The sequence below is a fragment of the Rana temporaria genome, chromosome 2 (assembly GCF_905171775.1).
Source record: "Rana temporaria chromosome 2, aRanTem1.1, whole genome shotgun sequence".
NCBI classification, from domain to species: Eukaryota; Metazoa; Chordata; class Amphibia; order Anura; family Ranidae; genus Rana; species Rana temporaria.
The window spans coordinates 217,433,381-217,459,193 of NC_053490.1; the positions used below are offsets into that span (position 1 = coordinate 217,433,381).

The window sequence follows — 25,813 nt, forward strand, 5'->3', positions numbered from 1 at the left end:
GTGCACAGTTTTAGGACCTGACATGTCCAGTATCTATTTACCTGATGCAATCTCATCTTTTATATTTTACCAAACAATCTGGTATAATACTGTTTGTGTTGAGTAAAGTTCATTTTAGTGTATTTTTTCTTGTGAATTGCAATTACAGCCATTTTCCTTTCCAGGGTCTCTGCTTTCACAAAATATATACTTTTTGGGAGGGGGGTTACGTATTTAAACACGTGTGCAGAAATGAAAGCATTGTCCCAGTAGAGAAGTGGTTAAATGTCATGTGAGGGCGGTGGAGGAATGCTGGTGTTTCTGGCACTGTGTTTATGTGCTGAGTCCCGGAAGTGTTGCAGCATACACATGATGATGACACAGAGGTGTTGTGAAATGAGAGCGTGCTGACACAAGGCTGGGCTTCCTGTGAGGAGGAAGGGGAGGAGCCAGCCGTGTAAGGGAGGAAGTGGAATCATAGAGGCGGAGTGATGTTTGTTGTACCTGTCCGAGGAGAGCGGTGACAGGACGGAGATCGGAGCTGGCGCTGGGTGGTGAAGGGGAGATAGCAGGGCAAGTCGCTACTAACAACACAGCGCCCCCCAGTGTGTGGAGCCCCCCCTTATGTGTGGTGATCCGGCCAGGAAGGCTCGGTGACAGCCCTTGGCCAGCTATTGTGTGAGGAGGATGTCGGGCTGGGTGTGTGTCTGCTGCCTGCTGTACTGTGCTGTATGGCCGGGCTCCTCAGCACACTCTCTGGAATGGTTCACCGCCCTGGTCCGTACGGAATACACCGAGCCTCTCACTAACAGCACGGTGCACGGCTCCACCGAGAGCGGCCGCTATGGGGACAGCTCGCCCAAGGAGAGCGTACAGGGGCTGGTGGGCTTCCCTCGGGAGCCGGGCCATGTGGAGGGTTGCCACCCCGACACCCACTATGTCGTGCCCGGTATGAGCCCCCGGGCTATGGAGGAGGGCGAGCCTTGGATAGCGCTGGTAGCCCGAGGAGGGTGTACCTTCAAGGACAAGGTGGTGAACGCTGCCCGCAGGAAGGCATCAGCTGTGGTCATCTACAACGAGGCCAAGAGTGGTAATGCCACCGTGCCCATGGCACACCTAGGTAAGACATGGCCCCCACTGTGTGTGAGGGGGAGGGGGGTCTGACCTGTATATGGAAACACTGCTCTCTTTCTAGACACCCATCACATTCTGACAGCTAGTCAATAACATTAGAATGGTACCTGGAAGTGGGTGAACATGTTGTCCCTGAAGCCATAAAAAATGGAAATGCGTAGGGATTGATTTGGACAAGGGCCACTTTGTAATGGTTGGATGTCATTGCAACTCCAGAACTGCAGCTCTTGTGGGATGTTCCTGGTCTGCAGTGGCCAGGACTGACCAAGAGTGGTCCAAGGAAGGAGAACCAGCAGCAGGGTCAAGGGCAGCCAAGGCTGATGGGGAGCAAAGGCTGGCCTGTGTAGTCCAACCCAATAGGACAGTGTTCTCCATAATGCAGCCCAGCAACCAATGATGTGGCACTATTCCTCCCATTGGTGCCAAAGATGGGCCGCTATTCCTTCCACTGACACCAACGACAGGGCACTACTACTACCACGGATACCAATAATGGGGCACTATTAATCCCATTGACATTGTTAATGGTGCCCTATCCCCCCCCCCATTGATACCAACGGTGGGTGGGCATTCCATCTCCCTGTTAAAGCGAGTAATTGCTGGACCTTGGGACAAGTGAGTGGCTGTTTATTAAAAGTCAGCAGCTACACTTTTTGTAGCTGCTGACTTTTAATAAATAAACAGTTGGACTCCGGTTTAACTTGCATACAGTGGGGGATATAATTATTTGACCCCCTGCAGATTTTGTAAGTTTGCCCACTTACAAAGAAATGAAGGGTCTATAATTTTTATCATAGGTGTATTTTACCCACTTGCTTACTGGGCACATATACCCCCCCCCCCCCCCCTCCTGCCCAGGTGAAATTTCAGCTTCCGGCACTGCGTCGCTTTAACTGACAATTGCGCGGTCGTGCGACGTGGCTCCCAAACAAAATTGATGTCCTTTTTTCCCCCACAAATAGAGCTTTCTTTTGGTGGTATTTGATATCCTCTGCGGTTTTTATTTTTTGCGCTATAAACAAAAAAGAACGACAATTTTGAAAAAAAAATACAATATTTTTTACTTGTTGCTATAATAAATATCCCAATTAAAAAAAAAAAAAAACATTTTTTTCAGTCTAGGCCAATACGTATTCTACATATTTTTGGCAATAAGCGAAGTTATAGCGCCTACAAAATAGGGGACAGAATTCTTATTTTTTTTTTTACTAGTAATGGCGGCAAACTGCGTTTTTTTTTTTTTTTTTTTTTTTTCTTCTGGGACTGTGACATTATGGCGGACACATCGGACACTTTAGACACATTTTTGGCGCCATTCACATTTATACTGCGATCAGTGCTATAAATATGCACTAATTACTGTATAAATGTGACTGGCATTGAAGGGGTTAACACTAGGGGGTAAGGAAGGGGTTAAATGTGTACCCTGCATAGTGTTCTAACTGTGGGGGAAGGGGGGTGACTGGGGAGGTGACTGATCTGTGTCCCTATGTACAAGAGACACAGATCGGTCTCCTCTCTCTCTGACAGGACGCTGTCTCTGTGAGAGCCAGTGACTTGTCCTTAATGTTCCCCTAACGGGGAATTTCCTTCAATGACTGCGCAGGCGCAAACTTGCCGACAGAAATCTCCGAACCTCGCCCGGCATCCAGGCTCATTCTTTAACATCCCCGTGGATTGGAGGATGTTAAAAAAAGAGCCAGGAGGCCGAGCGAGCTGTCCGAGCGCAGTGAGGCCGACTGGCCACTTACCTCGAAATCCACGTCGCCCTGGATGCCGGCCACGGTTCGTAGATTTCCGTCAGCAAGTTTGCGCCTGCGCAGTCCTTGAAGGAACTTTCCCGATAGCTGGAACCATCTCAGCACATCAGCTTGCGCATTCGCGCTGGAACTTCCACGATAGCTGGAACCAGCACGACAGATCACCGGCAATGAGAAATTATCTCATATGTTTACATATGAGATCATCTCTCATTGTGACCGCACAGATCGCCTACCAAACGGCCACCCCGATTGGCCGTTCATGGCGATCTGTGATTGTGCTGGCCGTGTCCCAAGGACACAGCCAGTTTCCCCGCTGTGCGCTTGGGGAACGAGGAAAGGGGCGGACGTCAATTGACGTCCTGTTGGATTTTTAGGTCCGCGCTGTAGCCGTCATTCGGCTATAGCGCGGGCCTCATGTGGTTAAATTATAGAGACAGAATATCAACCAAAAATCCCCAAAAAAAAAAAGACCTGCATTCCCTGGGGGAACTCATACAGGCCTATTCCCGAGTCCATTGACACAGACAGCAGGACTCTGCCTGGCTTTGATTGATAGTAGTAGGAGTGATCGTCCTTTCCCAATGAGGTGAAATCTTGCATTGAGCTCTGGACTGAGGGCGATTAGTTATTTAGTATTTCTTCCATTTGGGAATAATCGCTCCTTCTCACAAAGCTTCTTGTTGATGGTCTTGTAGCCCATTCCAGCTTTGTGCAGGTCTATAATCTTGTCCTCGACATCCTTTGACAGCTCTTTGGTCTTGCCCATGACAGTGAGGTTTGAATGGAAGAAAGAGAACCTGTGGACAGGTGTCTTTTATACACATAAGTTGTTGTTAGGGTGAACCCCCGCTTTAAGAAGGTGCTCCTATCGACCAAAAAAAAAAATATTTTTTTTCTTTTACCTTAAAATCAGGCATTGTAGTGCGAGCTACAGTATGCCTGTCCCGAATTTTTTACCCCCGTACTCACCTTGTAGTCGTAGATCGAAGATACCGGGGAATGGGCGTGCCTATGGAGACGGAGGATGATTGACGGCCGGCTCTGGCGCGTCACGCTTCTCCGGAAATAGCCGAAATAGGCTTGGTCTTCACGACGCGTGCGCATAGCCTGTGCGCAGGCGCCGTGAAGAGCCGAGACCTACTCCGGCTGTCTTCGGGGAGAGTGACGTGCCAGGGCCGGCCGTCAATCATCCTCCCTCTCCATAGGCACGCCCATTCCCCGCGGGAGCCGAAATCTACGATGTCGGATTACAAGGTGAGTCCGGGGTTAAAAAAATCGGGACAGGCATACTGTAGCTCGCGCTACAATGCCTGTCTCGATGGTAAAATGTGTCGGGGGGGGTGAACTACCGCTTTAAATTAACAGGACTAATCTGTAGGAGCCAGAATTATTGTTGGTTGGTAGGGGGTTCAATACTTATGTTACTCACTGAACTACAACTCCATTTATAACATTTGTGTCGTGTTTTTTTTTTTTTCCCTGTATTTTTGGTTGATATTCTGTTTCTAGCATTTAAAATACACCTATGATAACAATTAGACCCTTCATTTCTAAATAACCCCCCCCCCCCACACACACACACACACACACACACACATCTGCTGCTATGCTATAGGGGCAGACACTGAAGAGGAGGAGCCAAGATGACCAGTGAGGGACCTCAAAAGAGGAGGTTCGGGGCTGCTCTGTGCTAAATATTGCACGGAGCAGGTAAGCCTATTAGCCTTTATTATTATTATTATTATTATTATTATTATTATTATTATTATTATTATTATTATTATTATTATTATTATTTTAAAAAGCCTTTACAATCACTTTGTGGGACCAGCTTCTGATCATGTCATAGTGGTCACATGAGCACAGGTCTTTAACGCACCCTGAGTATTTGGAACCATTTAAAGGGACGGTGGCAGGAATTACATTATCCACACAACCCACAATCTGTTTAATGCTCAGCATGCACATTACAATTTGATTTTACGATCTTTTACATCTACCAACAAGCATGTAGAACAAGTAGACTACGTGGTCCCTTGAGGTAAGAGGTGGGACTATACTCGGATCAGATTCTGGCCATTTCCTGTTGATTTAGCCAACATTTGATCCACCCAGCTTGCCAGACTTTGATGTGAAGATTGAAGATGCTGGGCAGATATTGTTGCTTGGGCAGTGATGCAGCCAGTCAGTTGCAATTACTATTTGGGTACTCTGACAGCTGCATGTATGGACTGTCAGAATACAATCGCCACAGTAGGGGATTAGTCAACCTCTGATGTTTGTCTGGGATGGGGGTGACAGAACAATCTTCCTCCATCCATGCTAATCAGATCTTTAGCAGGGCTATAGAAGGAAGTGTTTGCATTGAGCTGAGCTCATAAAAGTGATCCAGGTACTGGAGGGGTTGAGATACCCAAGCTGTCCTACCCTCTGTGCGTTTTATAGGTGTGTAGTGTTATTGATCCTTCCTTTTTTATTAGACAAGATCTGGTTTTGTCAGATTTGTTTTAACTTTCTGTGGAGTGTTTCGTGACACTAGAGCTGCATTGTGGTGTAAGACTTTTCACAGACCTTAGTGGAAGTTGGCTCATAGTACTGAGTAATTGTGTTGCAATAGTGTCCCCTGGATAAGTGTGTGTGTGTGTGTTGTAGTCTCTGCTGTATACCTGATATACAGGGCACAGTACTGGTCTTCACTTGTACCCATTGTGGATAGACCAGTAAATACTAATAGATAAATCTGGGATTAAGAAGAGACTAGCAAGCAGGATGTAAATTCCAGATTTGTCAAAGCTCATGTGTTTACTAATAACATGATTGATATTATTAGTAATGTCAGATGTGTGTGTGTGTGTGTGTGTGTGTTGTATTGTTTACAATGGATGGCTTATAGGCAGGTCAGATAGAAGCTTTTACTGTTATGGCTTTCAGTTAGAATCACCTCCTTGTTTTTAAAGCTATAGTTACATTGGTCCAGCTTGGATGTAATGTAAGTACAGTAAAACCTTGGTTTGCGAGCATAATTCATTCCAGAGACATGCTTGTATATCAAAGCACTTGTATATGAAAGCATATATCAAAGAGAGGCACCTCTAAGTGTAGCAATAAGTTGCTAAATGTTGTACCTTCATTAAGGGTCCTTTCACACGGAGCGGACCGTTTCTGTGTCCGCTCCGTGTGTCCGCCAAAGCTCAGCGGGGATCCTCCGTCTTCCCCGCTGAGCTGTCGGCGGATAGGGCGGTCCCCGCACACATTGCAGAGACCGCCCTGTCTCTGCTCCGCTCTCCCCTATGGGGGATCGGATGCAGACGGACCGTCTGTCCGTCTGCATCCGATCCGTTCCGCCGAACGGAAGAAAAATAGGGTTTCTTCCGTTCGCAAAAGCGGATCCCGACGGACGCTAGCGGATGCTCCATCCGCTAACGGACGCGATCCCATAGGGATTAATTACAAGTCCGTTAACGGACTTGTAATGAACGGACGAACGGTCCGCTAGTGTGAAAAGACCCTAAATGTAACCATATTGCTACACTTAGTCTCCTCTCCTTTTTTTTTTTATACTCGATAGTGACATGACACTTCTCTTATATCAAGACATCACTTGTATATCAAGACAAAATGTATTAACTTTTTGCTTGTCTTGCAAAATGCTCTCAAACCAAGGTTTTACTGTATTCATATGCCATACCTGTGGTACCACTGGAAGCAGAGGATCTGCATAGAAGTTGTCCCTACTTCAGTAATCGTCCTGGTCTTTCAGCTCCTGTACTAGAAGCAATATCTGATTTGGGTGAGATGGATATTGGGACATCGTTGCCTCTGCCTCTCCACCTCTTCCAATCAAAGATTTCCTTGCATTAATGGAAGAAAATATAAGGCATTATAAATGTTGCCGGCGCCAAGTAAGTGGCTCCCTGTGGTTACCATGCAGCAGGGAAGCTGCTTCATCTAGAACTTGGAACAAAGGGCCATTTCTGTATTGGTGGTCATTACTACTACGGCGCACGTGCGAGAGTGATGTCATGGCCGGCTTACAAAGCAAGGAAATACTTGTTTTTTAAGGATTAACCGACCATACTTGTTGAACGCTAGTCAGATGACTGGCTGTGAACCAAGAGACCATTTGTGCGTGGTTTCTAGGACTAAAGTATCCGTCATTTAAAATACTTGTGCTGAGAAACAGGTTAAATACAGCTACTTAATTAAGTTGCTTAAAGTGGTTGTATCCTCTGCTTTGTAAAGTTTTTTTATTTTTTTACCTAAGCATAAGGCTTACTAGTAGGTAAAATGAATCTCTTAAACCTGCACGGTTTAGGAGATATTCGTCTTGCATGCAACTGCTGATGTCAGCGGCGCATGCACTCTGAAGGTCCGGTGGATCATGCTTGAAATCCAGTTACTTGCCGGAATGGAGGACTCCGGCGCATGCGCGGGAGTGACGTCATCATGCGGCCACTTACAGCGATGGAGCCGCTAACCCGGAAGTATCACAGAGGGAACATTTTGGCTCCCTCAGCGGTGACCGGGAGTCGGTACAGGCGCTTTGTTCTAAGGTATTTCTTAAAGGATCCCTAAAGGAATTTTTTTTTTTTTTTTTACCTAAATAGCTTCCTTTACCTTACTGCAGTACTGGTTTCATGTCCTCATTGCTCGTTTTTGCTTTGATGTTGCTGTTAAACTGCTCTGATCTCCACACTTCCTGGTTGTCCGTTTCCTTATAACAACCGTACTGGGAGCTTTTCACGATGGTCTAAGCTGTCATTACTGTGTGTCTAAAACTTCCCAGAACCGATCAGATTCATTTTAAAAACAAAACACTGCCCTGGATTTGTTTTTGTTCTGTGGGTCTCTTTACTTCACATAAACATGAAACCAGTTTAAAAACGAAAGTGAAACTGTAGGCACATTATATGATTGAATTTAATCTAATCTATTTTAATCATTTTTAAAAGGAATCGTATAACTTTTATGTCTCTATACCCTGTAAACAGTCATTTCAGCAATTTTTTTTTCCTTTAGTGATCCTTTAATAAGCTAGTAAGGGCGTGCAACCGCTTTAACAAAATATAAGCTAGACTAGAAATTCAGACTGAGAAATCAAATGACACCAGAGGCTGGTCGTTGTGTGTGGCAATCCTTTCGTCACCCTGTTTTCATATATTCTGTTGGCTGGACTTTTTCCATAGAAAACAAACCTGCATATATGAATATGTGTGTGTGTGTGTGTTGCATATATATAGATTTGTTTGTCGTTTTTTGCCATAATTAGGAGGTCTGTCAAGTTGGTCTTGCAAAGCCATAATTTACGCTCTGCAGGCTGGAAACAAGAATGCTGTTTTGTATTGCTGAATTGTGTTTCTGTCATTTTGTTGCCAGGAGACTTTTTTTTCACATTCGTGCGGGTTTTAGAATGTCATGCATTTAACACTAGTAAAATGACAGGAGGCGATGGGGTTAGTTCACACGGCTGCACTAAATCTGTACATGCTACAGTTTGGCTTTCAAATGCCTTCAGACTCATGGAAAGAATGACAATAAAAACGCATGTATGATTTTTACAATCCATTTAAAATGGCAAATGTGTATAAACACACTGAAACTGCATGTGGTATACCGTGCCTTAGTTGCCAATGATACTAAATATCAGTGTAAAGGCAAATATTTATGTATATTCTTTTTTTCTTTTCTTTGCAGCTGTCATTTGGCTTTTACAAAATGGCAGTCTGGCTTAGACTGAGTTGCTTAATAAGAACAGTGCATAGTGTTTTATTTTTTTAGACAATACATGCTATCTGGTAGCCAAGGTACATATTTTGGATGTTACCACAGTGTCTGTGTCACACTGCAAAGCTATTTCTATTACACCCCTCTGTTCACACTGGAGGCTCTGTTAACACTAGTCCGACTCCAAAGTCATGTGATTTTGAGTGTAACTTTTAGAATTGCAACTGTAATGTCTGCATCTCCCCCAACTGTAATGTCTGCATCTCCCCCAACTGTAATATTATATTACAGTGGGGGGAGATGTGGATATTGCTAATGTCCACATCTCCCCCCCACTGTATAGGAAGATTGTCTGCTCTTACCAGCAAGCGGGTGATGACGACGTCCGCACGCACGAGGGGAGCTCACCTAGGCCGCTGCCAGGTGTACTAAATTGTCTGCTGCTCCGGAGCTAGGCCAAAGCCGCAGCCTTTCCTAGGAGCTCAATTCGCCAATCGTGTGGTGTGCTGATCCGAACATGTTGACCCGTTCGAATCTTGGATCAATGACGATCCGTTGCACCACTAGGATGCAATAAGAAATTATATATATATATATATAATGTACCTTCTGACTTTACAACCCCCTTTAATTTCTAGTTTCATTCAAGCTGGCCAGCCATAGGCAGCGGATGGTAATTGGACATGCAGACTTGATCTCCTACTGTGGCTGTAATGGTCACTGAGACTGTAGGTCAGGGGTGGCCCGCAGAGCCCTTTGATGTGGCCCGCAACCTTCTGCTCTGGAATAGTGGGTTGGCAAGCCCAGATCGCAGGTTGCGTACCAGCCATACCACAGCATCATTGTTGTGAACGAAGCTGGTGGTAGAGGAAGAAGGTGACTGTGTACCAGAGCCCCAAGCTTATTTTTTATTTATTTTTTCTCTACAGTGCCGGCTTTGCCACAGGGGGAGTCTATAACAAAGTTCAGCTAACCCGCAAGATGGACACAGGTGCACTATGCTGCACCTGCCGTGTGGGTAGACCGCAGCACATCGGTGTTATGAATGAAGCTGGTGGTAGAGGAAGAAAGGGGCTGTGGACCAGTGCCCCATAAACCGTTGCGTCCTCCACAGGGCCGGCTTTGCCACAGGGGGAGTCTATAGCAAAGTTCAGCTAACCCGCACGATGGACACCGGAGCACTACGCTGCACTCACGGTGTGGGTAGACCGCAGTCTTAGGCCCCTTTCACACGATCAGCCCGACCAAATGGGACCCTCAATTCACCTCTACAGAGTGACAGATGTCCATTTACGCCCGCCTACCTCCAATCCAAAGCACAAATGGGAAATGGGAATTTGTCCCCTTCCATCTGGGCAGATCGGAGGACCTATAGAGTAGCCATGACCTGTCATCCACCCGCTCCGCTCTTTGTGGCCCGTGACTGGTTACCAAGTTGCTTAAGTGGCCCTCGCTTTTCAAAAGGTTGGGCACCCCTGCTGTAGGTTTATGTTTGCTAGCTGCATCGCACCTACTACCACCATCTAAGGCTGAGCTCACACCTGCTGTGGCCGCAGCTCGCAGCAGGTGGTCCAGTGCATGCCTCTTCACCATTTCAGGTGGGATTTGGGTCAGAATTTTAGTTTTGAATTCACATCTGAAACTGAGCCGAATACTCACAGGACCCTTTTCCAGTGCGCTCCACATCAAATTCACATCAGTGTGAAACCAGCTTATAGCCTCGTACACACGATCGGATTTCCATCGGACACCATTCCACTGCTTTGTCCGAAGGGCGTTGGCCATGAACTTGTTCTGCATACAGATGGCAAAACTTTGTCAGCCAACAAATGGAAAGCTACGTTGTTTTTCAATTCTTTAGCGCCACCCTTTGGGCAACTTCTGCTAATGTTGTGCTATGGTTAGCATTGCTTCTGAGCATGCGTGTTTGTACTTTTGTATTTTGTTCCGACAAACTTGTATACCCACGATCGGATAATTCGGCATTGAAATTTTCTTGCTTTTAACATTCTGTTTTAAAATTAATGTCATTTCTGAACGAAAACCACAAACACTGTCTGAAAATTCCTTTGACCGAGAAGTTTTCTATTTGTTGTCACTGTGGTTGAAAACGAACGTTGATTCAACCCCACTAATTAGAAAATCAAACCAACAGTCTTAAAATTAATATTTTTGAGGGAAAAAAATACATGTTTTTGTATAGCCAGCATAAATATATTGCAGTTCGGTTTGAAAATCTGCTAAACAGTCTAACTTTTTTTTTTTTTTTTTTCCTTTTTTTTAATTAAAAAAAATTTGATCTCTGAGTCTGATATTTACCAGGTTCAACCTCTAATACAGAGGTTCTCAACCTTTTCAGTGCTGTCACCCCTTGATAAAATTTCTCATGTTGTGGGGACCCCTAACCATAAAATAATTTTTGTAGCGTGGGTTGTTGGCACCCAAGGCAAGACAAGTAATTTGCGCCCCTAACGCATGGACATTAAGTGCTTTCTGTGTCCCTTACATTCGTACAGATTTAAAACCCCTTATGGTACATTTTAGGATTTACCACTCTTTCACCTTTGTTTTCCTTTCTTTCCCTTTTATCTCTTTCTATGCTCATTTCTTGTTTATTTCCACTTTCTCTCTCTCTAGCCGTTTTGTTCTCTTATTCTTTCTCTCCCTTTTTCTTTGTTCCTCTCCCCCTTTTCGTCTCCCTTCCATCTATTCTCTATTTTTATTTCTCCTCTCGCTCCCTGGTGGGGGGAATGGGATCAGTGGCAGTGCTGGCGGGGAGTTGGGATGAGTGGCAATTCTGTGGGGGGGGTTCTGATCAGCCAACTTAGGTGCTTGTGATTAAGGTCATCTGCTGATCTGAGAACTGTAGTGGGGACTTTTAATGGCAACTATAATCACAGGTAGTGTTACTCACTGTGTCTCTGGCTTTAGTGTGGTGTCTTGCAGCAGTGACACCTATGCCGAAATCAGGAGATAGGGTCTCCTCCAGCCCCTCCCACTTCACATTCTTCACTAGTCAGCTGATCTCTAGACTCTGCCCCCCAGCCATGCCGTGAACTGAACGGTTGGCTCCAGGAACAGCCCTGCTGGGCAGCCGCAAAAAGGCTGGGAGAGCAGTTGGGCTTCAGGAACAGCCAAGAGATTGGTGACCCCTGGCAAATCCTCATTCGACCCCCCCAAGGGGTCCCGACTCCCAGGTTGAGAACCACTGCTCTAATAGTATATACAATATATCTCTTCTGTCTGAGAATAACAGAGTGGATTAGAGATTTTGCTCCCTAACCATATAGTTTGATTATTAATATTTACCACTGCCTATAGATATTCAAAAATACATTTGCTTTTTTTTATTTTATTTTTATTTTTACATATTTAATTTTATACACCACACTTTTTTTAAAGGTTATTAATCGATTAATCAAAACAATCGGCCAACTAAGTTGGTTGCAGCCGTATTTAGGTGCGTCAAGTGCTTGGGCATCCATTCCATTCGCTAGAATATTTTTTATTTTTTTTTTTTTTATTCTTTTTATTGAGTTTTCATACAAACACCACAAAACAAGGTAGGCAACATACCTACCCCTACTGAGGCCACGCAGGGCCGACACACAAACACTGAACAGTAACAACCAGTAACCATTCGCTAGAATATTAATTGAACATTGGAATGAATGTCCTAGTACCAAAGTGCGTCCATATGTGCTTTTTTTTTTTTTTTTTTTTTTTTTTTTTTTTTTAGGCATGTCAATCTTTACTTTTTTTTTTTTTTTCCGCTGGAAGGCGTTTTTTTTTTCTGAACTTTTTTTTTTTTTTTTTTTTTTTTTTTTCATGTGTGCATGAAGGGTGTGATGCAAAATGCCTCTAAAAGTTGTGTTTAAAACATCTTGTGTACACAAGGCCTACTTCTAGCCACTTCCCGACGGCCGTACGACTATATACGGCCGCAGGGTGCTTCTACTTCTCTGGGGCGCGCAGCGGGGAACTTCTGTGCTGGCCGTGTCCCTTGGACACAGCCAATCACAGATCGCCGTGAACGGCCAATCGGAGTGGCCGTTCGGTAGGCGATCTGTGCGGCCAATGAGAGATGATCTCATATGTAAACATATGAGATCATCTCTCATTGCCGGCTCTCACAATGACAGCGTGCTGTCAGGGAGAGAGGAGACCGATCTGTGTCTCTTGTACATAGAGACACAGATCGGTCACCCCCCTTCCCCCACAGTTAGAACACTTTATAGGTAATACATTTAACCCCTTCCTCACCTCCTAGTGTTAACCCCTTCCCTGCCAGTCACATTTATACAGTAATTAATGCATATTTATAGCACTGATTGCAGTATAAATGTGAATGGTGCCAAAAATGTGTCAAAAGTGTCCGATGTGTCCGCCATAATGTCGCAGTCGCAATAAAAATCGTAGATCGCCGCCATTACTAGTAAAAAAAAATAAAAATAATAATTCTGTCCCTTATTTTGTAGGCGCTATAACTTTTGCGCAAACCAGTCGCTTATTGCGATTTTTTTTTTTTTTTTTTACTAAAAATATGTAGAATACGTATCGGCCTAGACTGAGGAAAAAAAAATTAAAAAAAATTGAGCTATTTATTATAGCAACAAGTAAAACAATTTTTTTTTTTCTTCAAAATTGTCGCTCTATTTTTGTTTATAGCGCAAAAAATAAAAACCGCAGAGGTGATCAAATACCACCAAAAGAAAGCTCCATTTGTGGGAAAAAAAGGACGTCAATTTTGTTTGGGAGCCACGTCGCACGACCGCGCAATTGTCAGTTAAAGCGACGCAGTGCCGAATCGCAAAAAGTCCTTTGGGCAGGAAGGGGGTTTAAGTGCCCAGTAAGGAAGTGGCTAGTTCACATTCTGTTGCGCAAGTCTTTACAAAAGCATTGTTGGGTAGTGAACAGGAAATCAAAGTAATGGCAATGATGAAACTAACCTTAAAGTGGTTTTAAACCCACTTTATGTTCATGCAGTCCCCAGTGTACGTCATTTATAAAAAAAAATGCAGTTTTATACTTTATTTTAGAGCACCACTTGGCGCTCACGTGACTGCTGCAGTTCCCTCAGCCGATCTGACAGCTACAGCGAGAGGGGCTGAGAATCCGATGCACTTTAGTGTTGTTTTCAGTTTTCTCACTGTGCTTACTTTTGATTTCCTGTACACGTCTACAAGATGTTTTAATAAAGTTGCTTTTGGAATGTTTGTCCACAAGGGAGATGACAGACAAAGCAGATTGGAAACAAACAAAAGAAAAGCAGTAAGGAAACATCTGGGTCATAGTTCTTTGACCTGAATTCGTGGATGTAGACAGGATAAAATGTTAAATACCTTCATCCAAAAATGAGTTATTTTGTTTTCTAGCTGTACATTGGCTGGTCTCAGACTGATGGAGGGTCTGCTTTGGGGCAGGCCAGTGTACAGGGAGAGCTGGCCTGGTCCATATACATGAAATGGCTGCCATGGAGTTAATGATAGGCATCCAGGTTAGGTAAGGACAGGTCGAACAACCTACATGTCTTTGTCCTGACTGAGGCTGGTGAAATGGTGTATTCCACACTAGGGATCAGCTGATAATCGGAGTGGCCGATTTTATTATGGACGATATTTGTGAATTTTCAAAGAATCGGTATTGGTCAGAAACTTACCGATATTCTCCCCCTGCTGCAGAAACCATCTTTTTGGGGCCTACTATGTTATCGGCCAGGGTAGAAGCCAGGACTCAGGTGGTTTGCAGTGCACTGACTGCAGTCCCAGTGCACGGCGCATGCACGTAATGTCATGAAGTATGTTGCACCACGCGCTTCATCGCACTGGGCCTGTAAACGAGTCTGACCGAGTCCTAGCTTCTATCTAGATAGGGCAAAGGCTCCCTCGCCCCGGACAGTGCACACCATGAAATGGCGGAAATGGACCAGAGAGGACACACCAGCCACAGCAGGGTGTACCGTGCCAAAAGCAGGGTGCCAGCCTGTACAGAATATTGGCCTGAAAGGCGGAATCGGTATCAGCCTTGCAATAACAATATTGGTCGACCCCCCCCCCGTATCCCACACTGTTTACTTGGTTGACAGATTTGCAGTATCAATCCACAAAGAACCCGTTGCTTAATAAAAGTGCCAGTCACATACTGAAAGAGTCAGCTGCTTAGGGCCCCTTCAAATCTTTATCCTGCAGTGAGGCACGTATGTTTGGGGTGCTGTGATGCCATTCATGATTGGCACCTCAACACACTTCCAGATCACACTGCAGTGCAGAACAAGGCATAGTTTCTTGTGTGTTACACTGCTGTAAAATACGAACCACACCTCAATTTTTGTGTCTGGATGTGCTTTGCTGCCCATTCATTTTGAATGTACTGTCTAATACAGCAAGCTGCATCTGGTGTCAACACATGAATATATGTGCACTGCACCTCACTGCATTGTGGTGTGAATGAACCCTTGCTAAATGGGTCAGCTAGATATTAATAATAATATTATGGGGCCCTGTGATTTAAAGTTATCCACCTAAGTGTGCCAGTACAACCCAATACCGCTTTCTCCCTGCAACACACAAGTGTGAATAGACCCGTAAAGCTGAAGATTACTGATTGGGTCAGCCCTCCGAAGTGCAAGATAAGTGGCAGTGCCCTTCTAAGAAAGAGTTAAAGAATCATACATTTTTAGGCAAGATGGTAAACTAGCCCCTTTTTTTTGTGGACTGAGGCTTATGTTGTATAAAGCACAGGGTTAAGTCACGGTTATAAATATACTTGTTTTCCACAGTAACAATGGGTGGTGACCACACACGCCTGCGTACTTCTTTCAGGAAACCCAATCTATAATCTGATTGAGGTGTACTGTACAACATGGTTTTTTGAACCTTTTCTTAGTAACCTTCTGCACACACCAGAAATTATAGCTGTGTGGAGTATCCGTATCCTATATAAGGTGTGTGTGTGTGCGCATTAGGGATTGCACAGTTACGTTTTCTCCTGGCAGGTCATACGGAACCTTAGGGAGCTGGTTGTTGGTGACGACTGTATCTGTTATCAGACTGTGCAGTTCACCAGCTAACCATTCTGTGTCTGGAGAATCTATTCATATGATAGCTAGGATTGGGCTAATGCCGCTGGTTCCTTGTGTCATTGGATTTCAGCTTTGAATAACAGAATGGGGATCATAGCAGTTTCAGTGTCTGTCTTCGACACCAGTGTCAGGGATTCGTTTACCTGTATGCCTGCATGTCAACTCGATGGCAAATGCTACTAATAAAATATTCAGCTGACAGCAGGGTTTTACAGGGTTTTATTCTGAATTTCAAATTCTCAGCAATGTTCTATATATACAGGTGAAACTCAAAAAATGTGAATATCGTGCAAAAGATAATTTATTTCACTAATGCAACTTAAAAAGGATAAACTAATGTACAGTCCTGATCAAAAGTTTGAGACCACTTGAAAAATGGCAAAAAATCATATTTTACATTGTTGGATCTTAACAAGGTTCCAAGTAAAGCTTCAACAAGAAGAAATGAGAGTGAGACAAAAACATTTTTTGAGCATTCAATTTAATGAAAACAACGAATAAACTGAAACAGGCTGTTTTTCAGCTGATCAAAAGTTCAGGACCACACCTCCAAAAAAAACTCCAAAACAGAAATCCAACTTCCAAACATGAACTCAGTAATGAGTAGCTCCGCCGTTATTGTTGATCACTTAAAAAAAAAAATTCGACACGTTTGATGCAAGCGTTTCCAAGAGGTGAGTGGGAACATTTCTCCAAGTGGTGAAGACAGCCGCACAAAGGCCATCTACTGTCTGGAACTGTTGTCCATTTTTGTAAACTTTCCTTGCCATCCATCCCCAAAGGTTCTCAATTGGATTTAGATCAGGGGAACATGCAGAATGGGCCAAAAGAGTGATATTCTCCTGGAAGAAGTCCCTTGTCCTGCGGGCATTGTGTACTGTAGCGTTGTCCTGATGAAAAACCCAGTCGTTACCACACAGATGAGGGCCCTCAGTCATGAGGAATGCTCTTTGCAACATCTGGACATAGCCAGCGGCCGTTTGACGCCCCTGCACTTCCTGAAGCTTCATTGTTCCACTGAAGGAAAAAGCACCCCAGACCATTATGGTGCCCCCTCCACTGTGGCACGTAGAAAACATCTCAGGTGTGATCTGCTTGTCATGCCAGTAACGTTGGAAACCATCGGTCCAAACTAGCAGTTCTGTGGTGTTCAAGGAGATGAGGTTTTTGAAGAAGTTTTTTGTTTTTGAAGCCCTTCAGTCTCCGATGCTACGTGATGGTTATGGGGCTGCAGTCAGCACCAGTAAGGGCCTTAATTTGGGTCGAGGATTGTCCAGTGTCTTGACGGACAGCCAATTGGATCCTCCGGCTCAGTGCTGAGAGAAAGTAACCGCTCGGAAGTCTTCAAAGAACCTCCTCACTGGAACCAAACCATGGGTGCCAGCAATGCAATAGTGATGCAAAAATACGAAGGAAACTTGGACAGCCGCACTGCAAAAATTTTCTTTTAATTAAAATGGATCACAAAATAAACATGCCACAGCAAAAAAAATTGGAATATTACATGCAATTAATATAACAATGATTGTACTTATACTTTTCAGGAGGTCCGATATTGTTCTAAGCATGCATATGTACTCAGTACTTGGTTTGGGCCCCTTTTGCAGCAATTACTGCCTCAATGCGGCGTGGCATGGAAGCGATCAGCCTGTGGCACTGCTGAGGTGTTATGGAAGACCAGGATGCTTCAATAGGGGCGTTTACCTCTGCATTGTTCGGTCTCATGTCTCTCATCTTTCTCTTGGCAATGCCCCATAGATTCTCTATGGGGTTCAGGTCAGGCGAGTTAGCTGGCCAATCAAGCACAGTAATCCCACGGTCATTGAACCAGGTTTGCGTGCTTTTGGGAGTGTGGGCAGGTGCCAAGTCCTGCTGGAAAATGAAGTCGGGATCCCCATAGAGCTCGTCTGTAGAAGGAAGCATGAAGTTCTCTAAAATCTCCTGGTAGAATGCTGCGTTGACCCTGGACTTAATGAAGCACAGTGGACTAACACCAGCAGATGACATGGCTCCCCAAATCAACACAGACTGTGAAAACTTCACACTGGACTTCAAGCATCTTGCAGTGTGTGCCTCTCCATTCTTCCTCCATACTCTGGCTCCTTGGTTTCCAAATGAGATACAAAATTTGCTCTCATCAGAAAATAGGACATTCATGAACTGAGCAACAGACCAGGTGTGTGTTTCTTTAGATCAGGTAAGATGCTTCTGACGTTGTTTGTTGCTCAGGAGTGGCTTGACCAGAGGAATATGACATTTAAAGCCCATGTTCAGGATCCCTCTGTGTGTGGTGACTCTTGATGCTCTGACTCCAACCTCGGCCCCCTCCTTGTGAAAGTCCTTTACTTTTGAATGGCCTTTTCCTGACCATGCTCTCCAGGCTGCGGTCATCCCTGCTGCTTGTGCGCTTTTTTCTTCCACGGTTTTCCCTTCCACATAACTTTTCTATTAATGTGCTTTGATACAGCACTTTGGGAACATCCAACTTCTTTTGCAATTACCTTTTTTGAGGCTTTCCCTCCTTTATGGAGGGTGTCAATGATGGTTTTCTGCACATTTCCTATGATTGGTTCTGTAGGAATCACAGACTGAGAGACCATTTAAAGGTTCAGGAACCCTTTGCAGGTGTTTTGGCTTAATTGGCTGATTAGAGTGGGACACTTTGAGCCTAGAATATTGCACCTTTTCACAATATTCTAATTTTCTGAGATTGTGGATTTTGGGTTTTCATGAGCTGTAAACCATAATCACAATTCTGACAAATCACGGCTTGAACTATATTGCTTTGCATGTAACAAGTCTATCACATATATTAGTTTCACCTTTTAAGTTGCATTAGTGAAATGAACTTTTTCACGATATTCAAATGTTTCGAGTTTCACCTGTAAATGACACATAGGATGTGCATATAACAAAACCTCTATAGTTGGGTATTATCTTGCAGGTAAGATATTTGCCTGTTCTCATGCTCTCTGTAGTCCACTTGCATGTCTGTGGGGTCCCAGATTTTGGTTCAAATCCCAGGACAGTCCTGCAGCAATACCGTAGGAAATGTTGTAAAGCCTTATTTACACAGTATTTTATTGCCAGCTGTGGAAGAAATCCGACAGAACCTATCATCCAATGGGATTACTGCAGGACTGTTTCATGATTTGAAATCCTGGTGTCCCTAGACCTACCCTATGTCCCAGTGCTTGAATGCTCTATCCACCCCCAGTGGTGATATCTGACCGTATAAGAGTGAAGAAAACTTATCCCTGCTACCGGTTTCTGGCCATGTAACAATACTTTCTCCTACTTTTTGCTCTGATGAACCTTTGTTAGGATAGAGAATTGGGAGGGGTTGGGGACTCCTGGTCATTTATCATGGAAGTGGTTCACTGTTGGGTGGCATAACTATACATTCTGTTAATGGAATGGTAGTTGAGACCCCTAAAGAAAAGAATGGAGGGGAGAGACCAGGTTTTCATTGGCCAAACTTGACATACCACATGCGTTGTGAATTCTAAGATGTGGCACAAAAGGCTAATAATACAGATTCAGATTGTTACAATGTACTAATGTTGATTAAAAAAAACAAAAAATTGTTTACAACGCATTGGCACTGCTCCCTTAACACTGCACACCAGCGCCCAAGGTATAATGGGCCACTGGGAAGCATAAGCCCTTCAATATCCCATCAATACTGTAGATGGGCAAAACTCAAGGCAGTTCTAGACCGTTATAATTTGCGTCCACACAACGATCCTGCATTAAATGTGATTTTTGTGGGGGTGGGAGACCAGCAAGAATTCCATAGGGACCAGCTGTCACAGCTGAAACCAGTGGGGGGGGGGGGGGTGGGAAGACCGCCGGACCCTGAAGTAAGGTGGTATAAAAAAAAACACCTTATTGTGGAACCACTGAAGCTCCGATGCAGTTTGTGCTGGTGCGCCAAGTCTTATGATGCAGGGGTTTTAGTTTTTGCATGCATTGCCACTTTAAGTCCACCTAAAGGAGGCTATAGAATCACGTTGTAACATCTAGAGGCCTGTATCCACGATATGAAAATGGGATTTTCGGGTCGTTGGTACAATGCGTTCGATAGCCGATTTTGCTTTTTATTGTCTGTGCCAAAATTACATCACTCCAACACATACAGATAAAATAAAACTACAAAGTACTCCTGTAAGAGAAAAAGTGGTGTATTCCATTTTTTGTTAATGATCAAGGATTTAATAAAGGGCCACGCCTGAAACGCATTGTCATGACTACTGCATCTGCGTTCCATCCCAGACCTCGCTGTGGTGAGTCGGTCCAACATCACTTCATGTTGGCGATGTCCGGCGTGCTGCTCCGACTGCACCATCGGCAGTTTGAAGTCTTCTGCCTCCTCCATTGGGGGGCTCTCTAAATCAGACCCTTATGGGGATTTTTTTTCTTCCTGATGGCTTCAGGATCTTTTCATACGTAGAGCAGGCAGGTGAAGGTAATTGTTTTTGTTTATTGCAATTTACTGTTTTTCAATAAAGCTGTTATCTCTTTTAATTTTCAACCACATCATCCACTATGTGACTATCTTTGTAGACTCTTTAGGTGTTATTTACGCAAGGCAAATCTACTTTGCACTACAAGTAGAGCAGGCAGCCTAACTTCTGGCTCCCTACTACATTGATGAGCACGGAACCGTGGTGGGAAAGATTTGAGAACTAAATGTTCGCAAAACAGTCTGAAACGAGCTGAAATCTTGGCTATATTTGGGCAAGTATATAATTTCTGATAGACCCAATATTTTTGAATCCTGTAAATTGGGGTAGCCCTTCTACAGTTGGGGTTCTTGGTAACTATGTTTAAAGAGGAAGTAAAGGCAAAAAACCCTGCATACTTGCCTCCGATCGAAGCCCGTCGTACACCGCTCAGGCAGCCGTTACTTCCGGGTATCGCGGCTCCGGAGCTGTGATTGGCCGGAGTCGCAATGGCACGGCCTTCCTTTGGATCGGAACGATCGTCGTTGGTAAAGTGCGCCGGCGCCCGTGATTTTAGTAAATATCTCCTAAACCGTGGAGGTTTAGGAGATATTTATTGCACCTACAGGTAAGCCTTAATCTATTGAAATTACTGATTTCATATTTCACATGGCAACTTATGCCAAGTCCATTGTCTTACTGCTGAGTATTGCAAGATTCTCCATATTTCCTTGTGGTGAATTCCTTGTCATCCTTCAACCCTGTAAGGTTACTGAAACTTTCAATACATAGTCAAGGCTGCTATTTTCAGCTACTGATTGATTGCTAATGGTTAAGCGGTGTTCATTTTCTATATAATAATAATAATCCTGGTGAAGACTGAACACATAATTGAGGCACTTAGTCATAAAATCAAACCACTTAATGGTATCGTATTAAGGTCACCCTTCTCTAAATATGAAATAAAAATTGTCAGCAAATGGTCCTAATAGCCCTTCTTTTACGTTTTGACATATTAAATCGGTGCATAGTGGAGAAGGTGTCCTGCTATGACTTTACTGATGATCTTGGTAGCCTTTCATATCTAGAAAGCACCGTATTAAATATGTACAGTCTCCATCTTAAGCATCTACATAAAGGTCTAAAGATTCCACACCTAAGCATTAATGCTTCAAGGATAATTCTTGAGCTTTATAAATATACACGAAAGCTCCTTCTAAACTTTTATCTGCTGACCAAAAAATATTTTTCCACCCTAGTGTAAATAGGATTTTCCACAATGGTTACTTTCATACTGTATCATTGGCAATGCTTAGCACCCTTTCCTTCCTCAACTTACCTGTTGTCTGATCCTGCTAGTATGGCTCATGTCTTCTAACTTTCTGTAAAGGGCTGGCGATGCAAGTACGCTGATCAGATATTTCTCCTTCTGATCAAATTTGCCACTTTTTCTCCTTGCAGCACCTGCTCTTTGGACTATGTTGTCACATAGACCTTGCACTTCCCCTGAGGTATAAGTGTTGTCACAATGGAGAAAGCACTGACAACACATACTACTATGCGATAATTGCAGTTCCTCCCATCATCTTTTGGGAGATGCAGCTCAAGATAAGAGGAACATGTATTATCTTTATCTGAAAGGCTAAGGTCACGTGGCCTTGAGACATTTTATAGTATTTTTTTCTTCATGTTTTGGTGAGATTTCATGGTTGCGCTGCAGTGCTCTCCATGCAGTACAATAATGTGTAACCAGTCTAGTCTTGTGGTATCTTTGCTTTCCATGTAGTGTGGAAGGCCTAAAACCTTTTTTTTTTTTTTTTTTTTTTTCTTAAGTGTATTTTTTGTGCGTGTACTCGAGAGAGGAGCCGGACTGCAGGAGTTGGGAGTAGGCAGGCCTCCCCCAGAGGCAATCTGCCACCTTTCTCCATGCCCCGGGTGGCAATGGCGGGTGTGTGAGGGGGTCCTCCCACACAGCCCGCCCTACCTGCTCCGCTTTGAAGCCCAACAGGGCAGAGGGACTCCCTATAAGGGAGTGAGAGGATTAGCCCGCTCAACCAGCCCCATTAGTCCTTCGCCTCTCTTTTAGAGACCGCGTGGTCAATGTGAGTGTGTTAACCCAATTTAGAGTGCGTGTGTAGGTGTGGTGGTTTTTGTGGGAGGGGGGTGGGCGTACTAAGCACAGGCTTACCTTGCATAGCACACCCACCGGGAGCCGGGCTGAGACCACCAAACTCAATTCACATGAAGCCGAGACCGGGATCCGAACCTCTAGCTGCAGAGGTGAATGGCTTGTCAGCGCAGTGCCAATCGCGTTGAGCCACCACAGCTCCCACTGGCCTAAAACCTTTTAACGAGTCTAAAGGCCCATACACACGGTCAAACTATTTGACACCAAATGTCCGACGGACCTGTTTTAGCAGAGAATCCAACTGTGTGTATGCTCCATCGAAAAAAACTTTTTCGTCGGACAAATGTTCGCTGTGAGAACAGACAAACTTTCCGGCAACAAATGTCCTATGTCGGCTAATTTGATCGTGTGTACACAAGTCCATCGAACTAAAGTCCAAAGTACAAACACGCATGCTCAGAACCAATGCTAAAGATTAGACAACAATAGCAGAAGTTGCCCAAAGGGTGGCAGTAAAGAACAGAAAAACCAAGAAGTACGTCTATTACGTCACTACGCTCTTGTGTGTTGGCCGAAAAAGTCCTGCCATGTGTATGAATACCAAGTTCACGGACAACACCCTTCGGACAGAAATCCACGGGAAAGATGAAAGTCCGATCGTGTGTATGAGGCTTTACTGCGGTCTGTGTTCCCGCAAAGTGTGTTTGTACATGCATTTTTGCGGGCGTGTGTGGGTTTTTTCTTTTTTTTTTCTTTTTTTTAGGCCAACTAAAAGCAGGTTACTATTACGAGGAGACCATTGTTTGGCAAGAAAAAATGCATGTTACTCCCTTGTGACCCATAGCATAAAATGGAAATCCCAGATGTAATGCAGTCTTTCCTGTAACTTTTGTTTTTATTGTTTGTTCATCCTGCCAATAAGTAGTTATTTTTTGTTTTTGTTTACTTCCTGCAACAGATCAAGCTTTTCAGCAAATGTGGATGTTAAAGAGATGAGACAAACCATTTCACACTGAAGGGGTGATCGCAATGGTCAGCTTTTGTTTGTGTGTTAGCAATGACTGGTGTTTTTACTGTGCAGTAAAATACTGGTCACCATACAGTGCGAATTGGCCCTAAAAAGTGTTGGATGGAGCTTGGCTATAATTTATTGGTCCATCTAACGCAGGGTTCTTCAAACTACGTCCCTCCAGTTGTTCAGGAACTACAATTCCCATCATGCTCAGTCATGTCTGTGAATGTCAGAGTCTTGCAATGCCTCATGGGATGTGTAGTTCCGCAACAGCTGGAGGGCCGTAGTTTGAAGATCCCTGATCTAACACTACTGATTCCAGACAATGCTGCAGTCCTGCTGAGTGTCTCTGTTGCTCCTCCATAGTGAGGCAGGTTCACTAGGTGAAAATAAGAGAAATCTAAGAATGGATAACTGATGCAGCCAGCCACCACATCCAACAATTGGTAAGCTGCAATACATAATTTTTGCCTGTACGTTCCTGGGTGGAAGCAGTTATACCAGGATCAAAGCTGCAGGTAAAAGTAATCAGACTGGTTATACAGCTGCTTGATCACTTTTACAAGGCTTGGGGGAGTGCTGTTCATCCCTTGTGATGACAATAAAGCTTACAATTTACAAGGGGATACAAACAAAGTTGTGCTGTGGTTTACCAGCCCTCACCTCTAACATGGCAGCTTGAGGGGGTTGAACCCATGCTTCACTTTGCAGGGCTGCAGAAATTGTACCCCCTCTCGCAGGACTGCTGCCATCTCGAAAGCCATGTAATCAAGTGCAGTGATGCAGGCTTTACAAGGTTAAGAACTGCTTTTCAGAGGGCATGCGGCTGGGAGGCAATCTGTTACCTGAGCACCGCCTGTTTTAACCCTAAAAATCCCCCACCTCTGTGACACAACCCCATTCGCTTGAATGTGTCGCATTCAGTGGCGGGACTGCCCGCTGGATACAACAGGGGGTATTACTTATTAAATTATGTAAACCTGGCCTCAAGTGTAAAACGGGCTGATCTCTGCACAGTTGCCTTTGTGCATTTGAGATATGCCCATCTAAGGGCAGCCTTGATCGCCAAAGGAACCTGGTAAAGTAATACTTTCCAGTTTTGTGGAAAAGGCACGACTGGACAAATGCTTATTAGGACCTGACTCCAATTTTTTTTATTATAGCTGTACTAATGAATAGTAATAGACAATAACTTGGTTTTCATTTTCCAGAATGGCATTTTAGGAGCAAACTTCATATCATGTTTTTGTGGCTTAGTGTAGTATTCTTAGTAAAAGTGAATGTCAAAGAAAATTCCCTCAATGTTGTCCTATGAAAGAATCCCCACCCAGATGGATATAAATAAAGGAGCAATCTTTTTTTTTTTTTTTCCTCTGATCTGTTTTGATGTGCTAATTAAAAGGGGAGAATCGCATGGGGGAAAAAAGCTTAGCTGCAGGGCTGTGTGCTGCATTTCCGCATTGGCTTTTGTTCCTAGAGATTTTTAGAACATTCTGTTCCAAGGAGATTAGAAGGCATAGAAAAGGGTGACAACCTTGTGATTACAGTATCTGGTGGTACTATTAGAAAATAGTCTAGGCTGTTTACAACAATGCTTTCAATCCTAAAAAGAATTGCTAACATGTATGCAATATGTAGTTTATGTAAACATTAAGGTTTATGATGTAGCTTTTTCCCCCTCAGTGTTGTCATTTTATGTATATATTATGATAAATGATAGCAGACAGATTGATTCTATATGGAAATGTGGTAGAAAAATCAATTTTATGTGAAGTTCCATAAACCTAAAATTCAATAAGTGCGGGAGTTGAGGGTAATAACCTCCCCTAGACTTTCTGATTTATATTGCGTGGATATAAAAAGTCTACACACCCCTGTTAAAATGTCGGGTTTCTGTGATGTAAAAAAATGAGACGAACCTAAAATAATTTCAGAACCTTTTCCACCTTTATTGTGACCTGTAAACTGTAGTAATGTACAACTCCGTTGAACAACAAACTGAAATCTTTTAGGTGAAGGAAGGTAAAAATAAAATAATATGGTTGCATAGGTATGCATACCCTTAAACTAAGCACCTTTTTGATTTTATTATAGCACTGTTTTTCGGTATGAGTCTATCAGCATGGTACATCTTGACTTGGCACTTGCCCACTCTTCTTTGCAAAAACACTTCACGTCTGTCAGATTGCGAGGGTATCTCCTGTGCACAGCCCTCTTCCGATCACCCCACAGATTTTCAATGGGACTCGGGTCTGGGCTCTGGCTGGGCCATTCCAAAACTTGAATCGTCTTCTGGTGAAGCCATTCCTTTTGTTGATGTGGATGTATGCTTTGGGTCGTCATGCTGAAAGATGAAGTTCCTCTTCAGGTCCAGCTTTCTAGCAGAAGCCTGAAGGTTTTATGCCAATATTGACTGGTATTTGGAACTGTTCGTAATTGCCTCTACCAGGGTTTGACAAATTTGCTTGGAATCTAGGAGCCAGCTAAAAAAGTTAGGAGACAAACGCCAATTAATGGGCAGCGCCGCAACACGGTACTTTTAACCCC

General features: G+C 43.9%; 1 protein-coding gene across 1 annotated transcript in view; it reads left to right on the forward strand.

Moving 5' to 3' along the window:
• Positions 1-417: 417 nt before the first annotated feature.
• Positions 418-25,813, forward strand: part of RNF149 (ring finger protein 149) — a 57,818-nt gene continuing 32,422 nt past the window's right edge. The window contains exon 1 of the mRNA XM_040336432.1: positions 418-1,099. Within this exon, the coding sequence (XP_040192366.1) occupies positions 667-1,099 (433 nt within the window). The 5' untranslated portion in view covers positions 418-666. The remainder of the gene's footprint in view (positions 1,100-25,813) is intronic.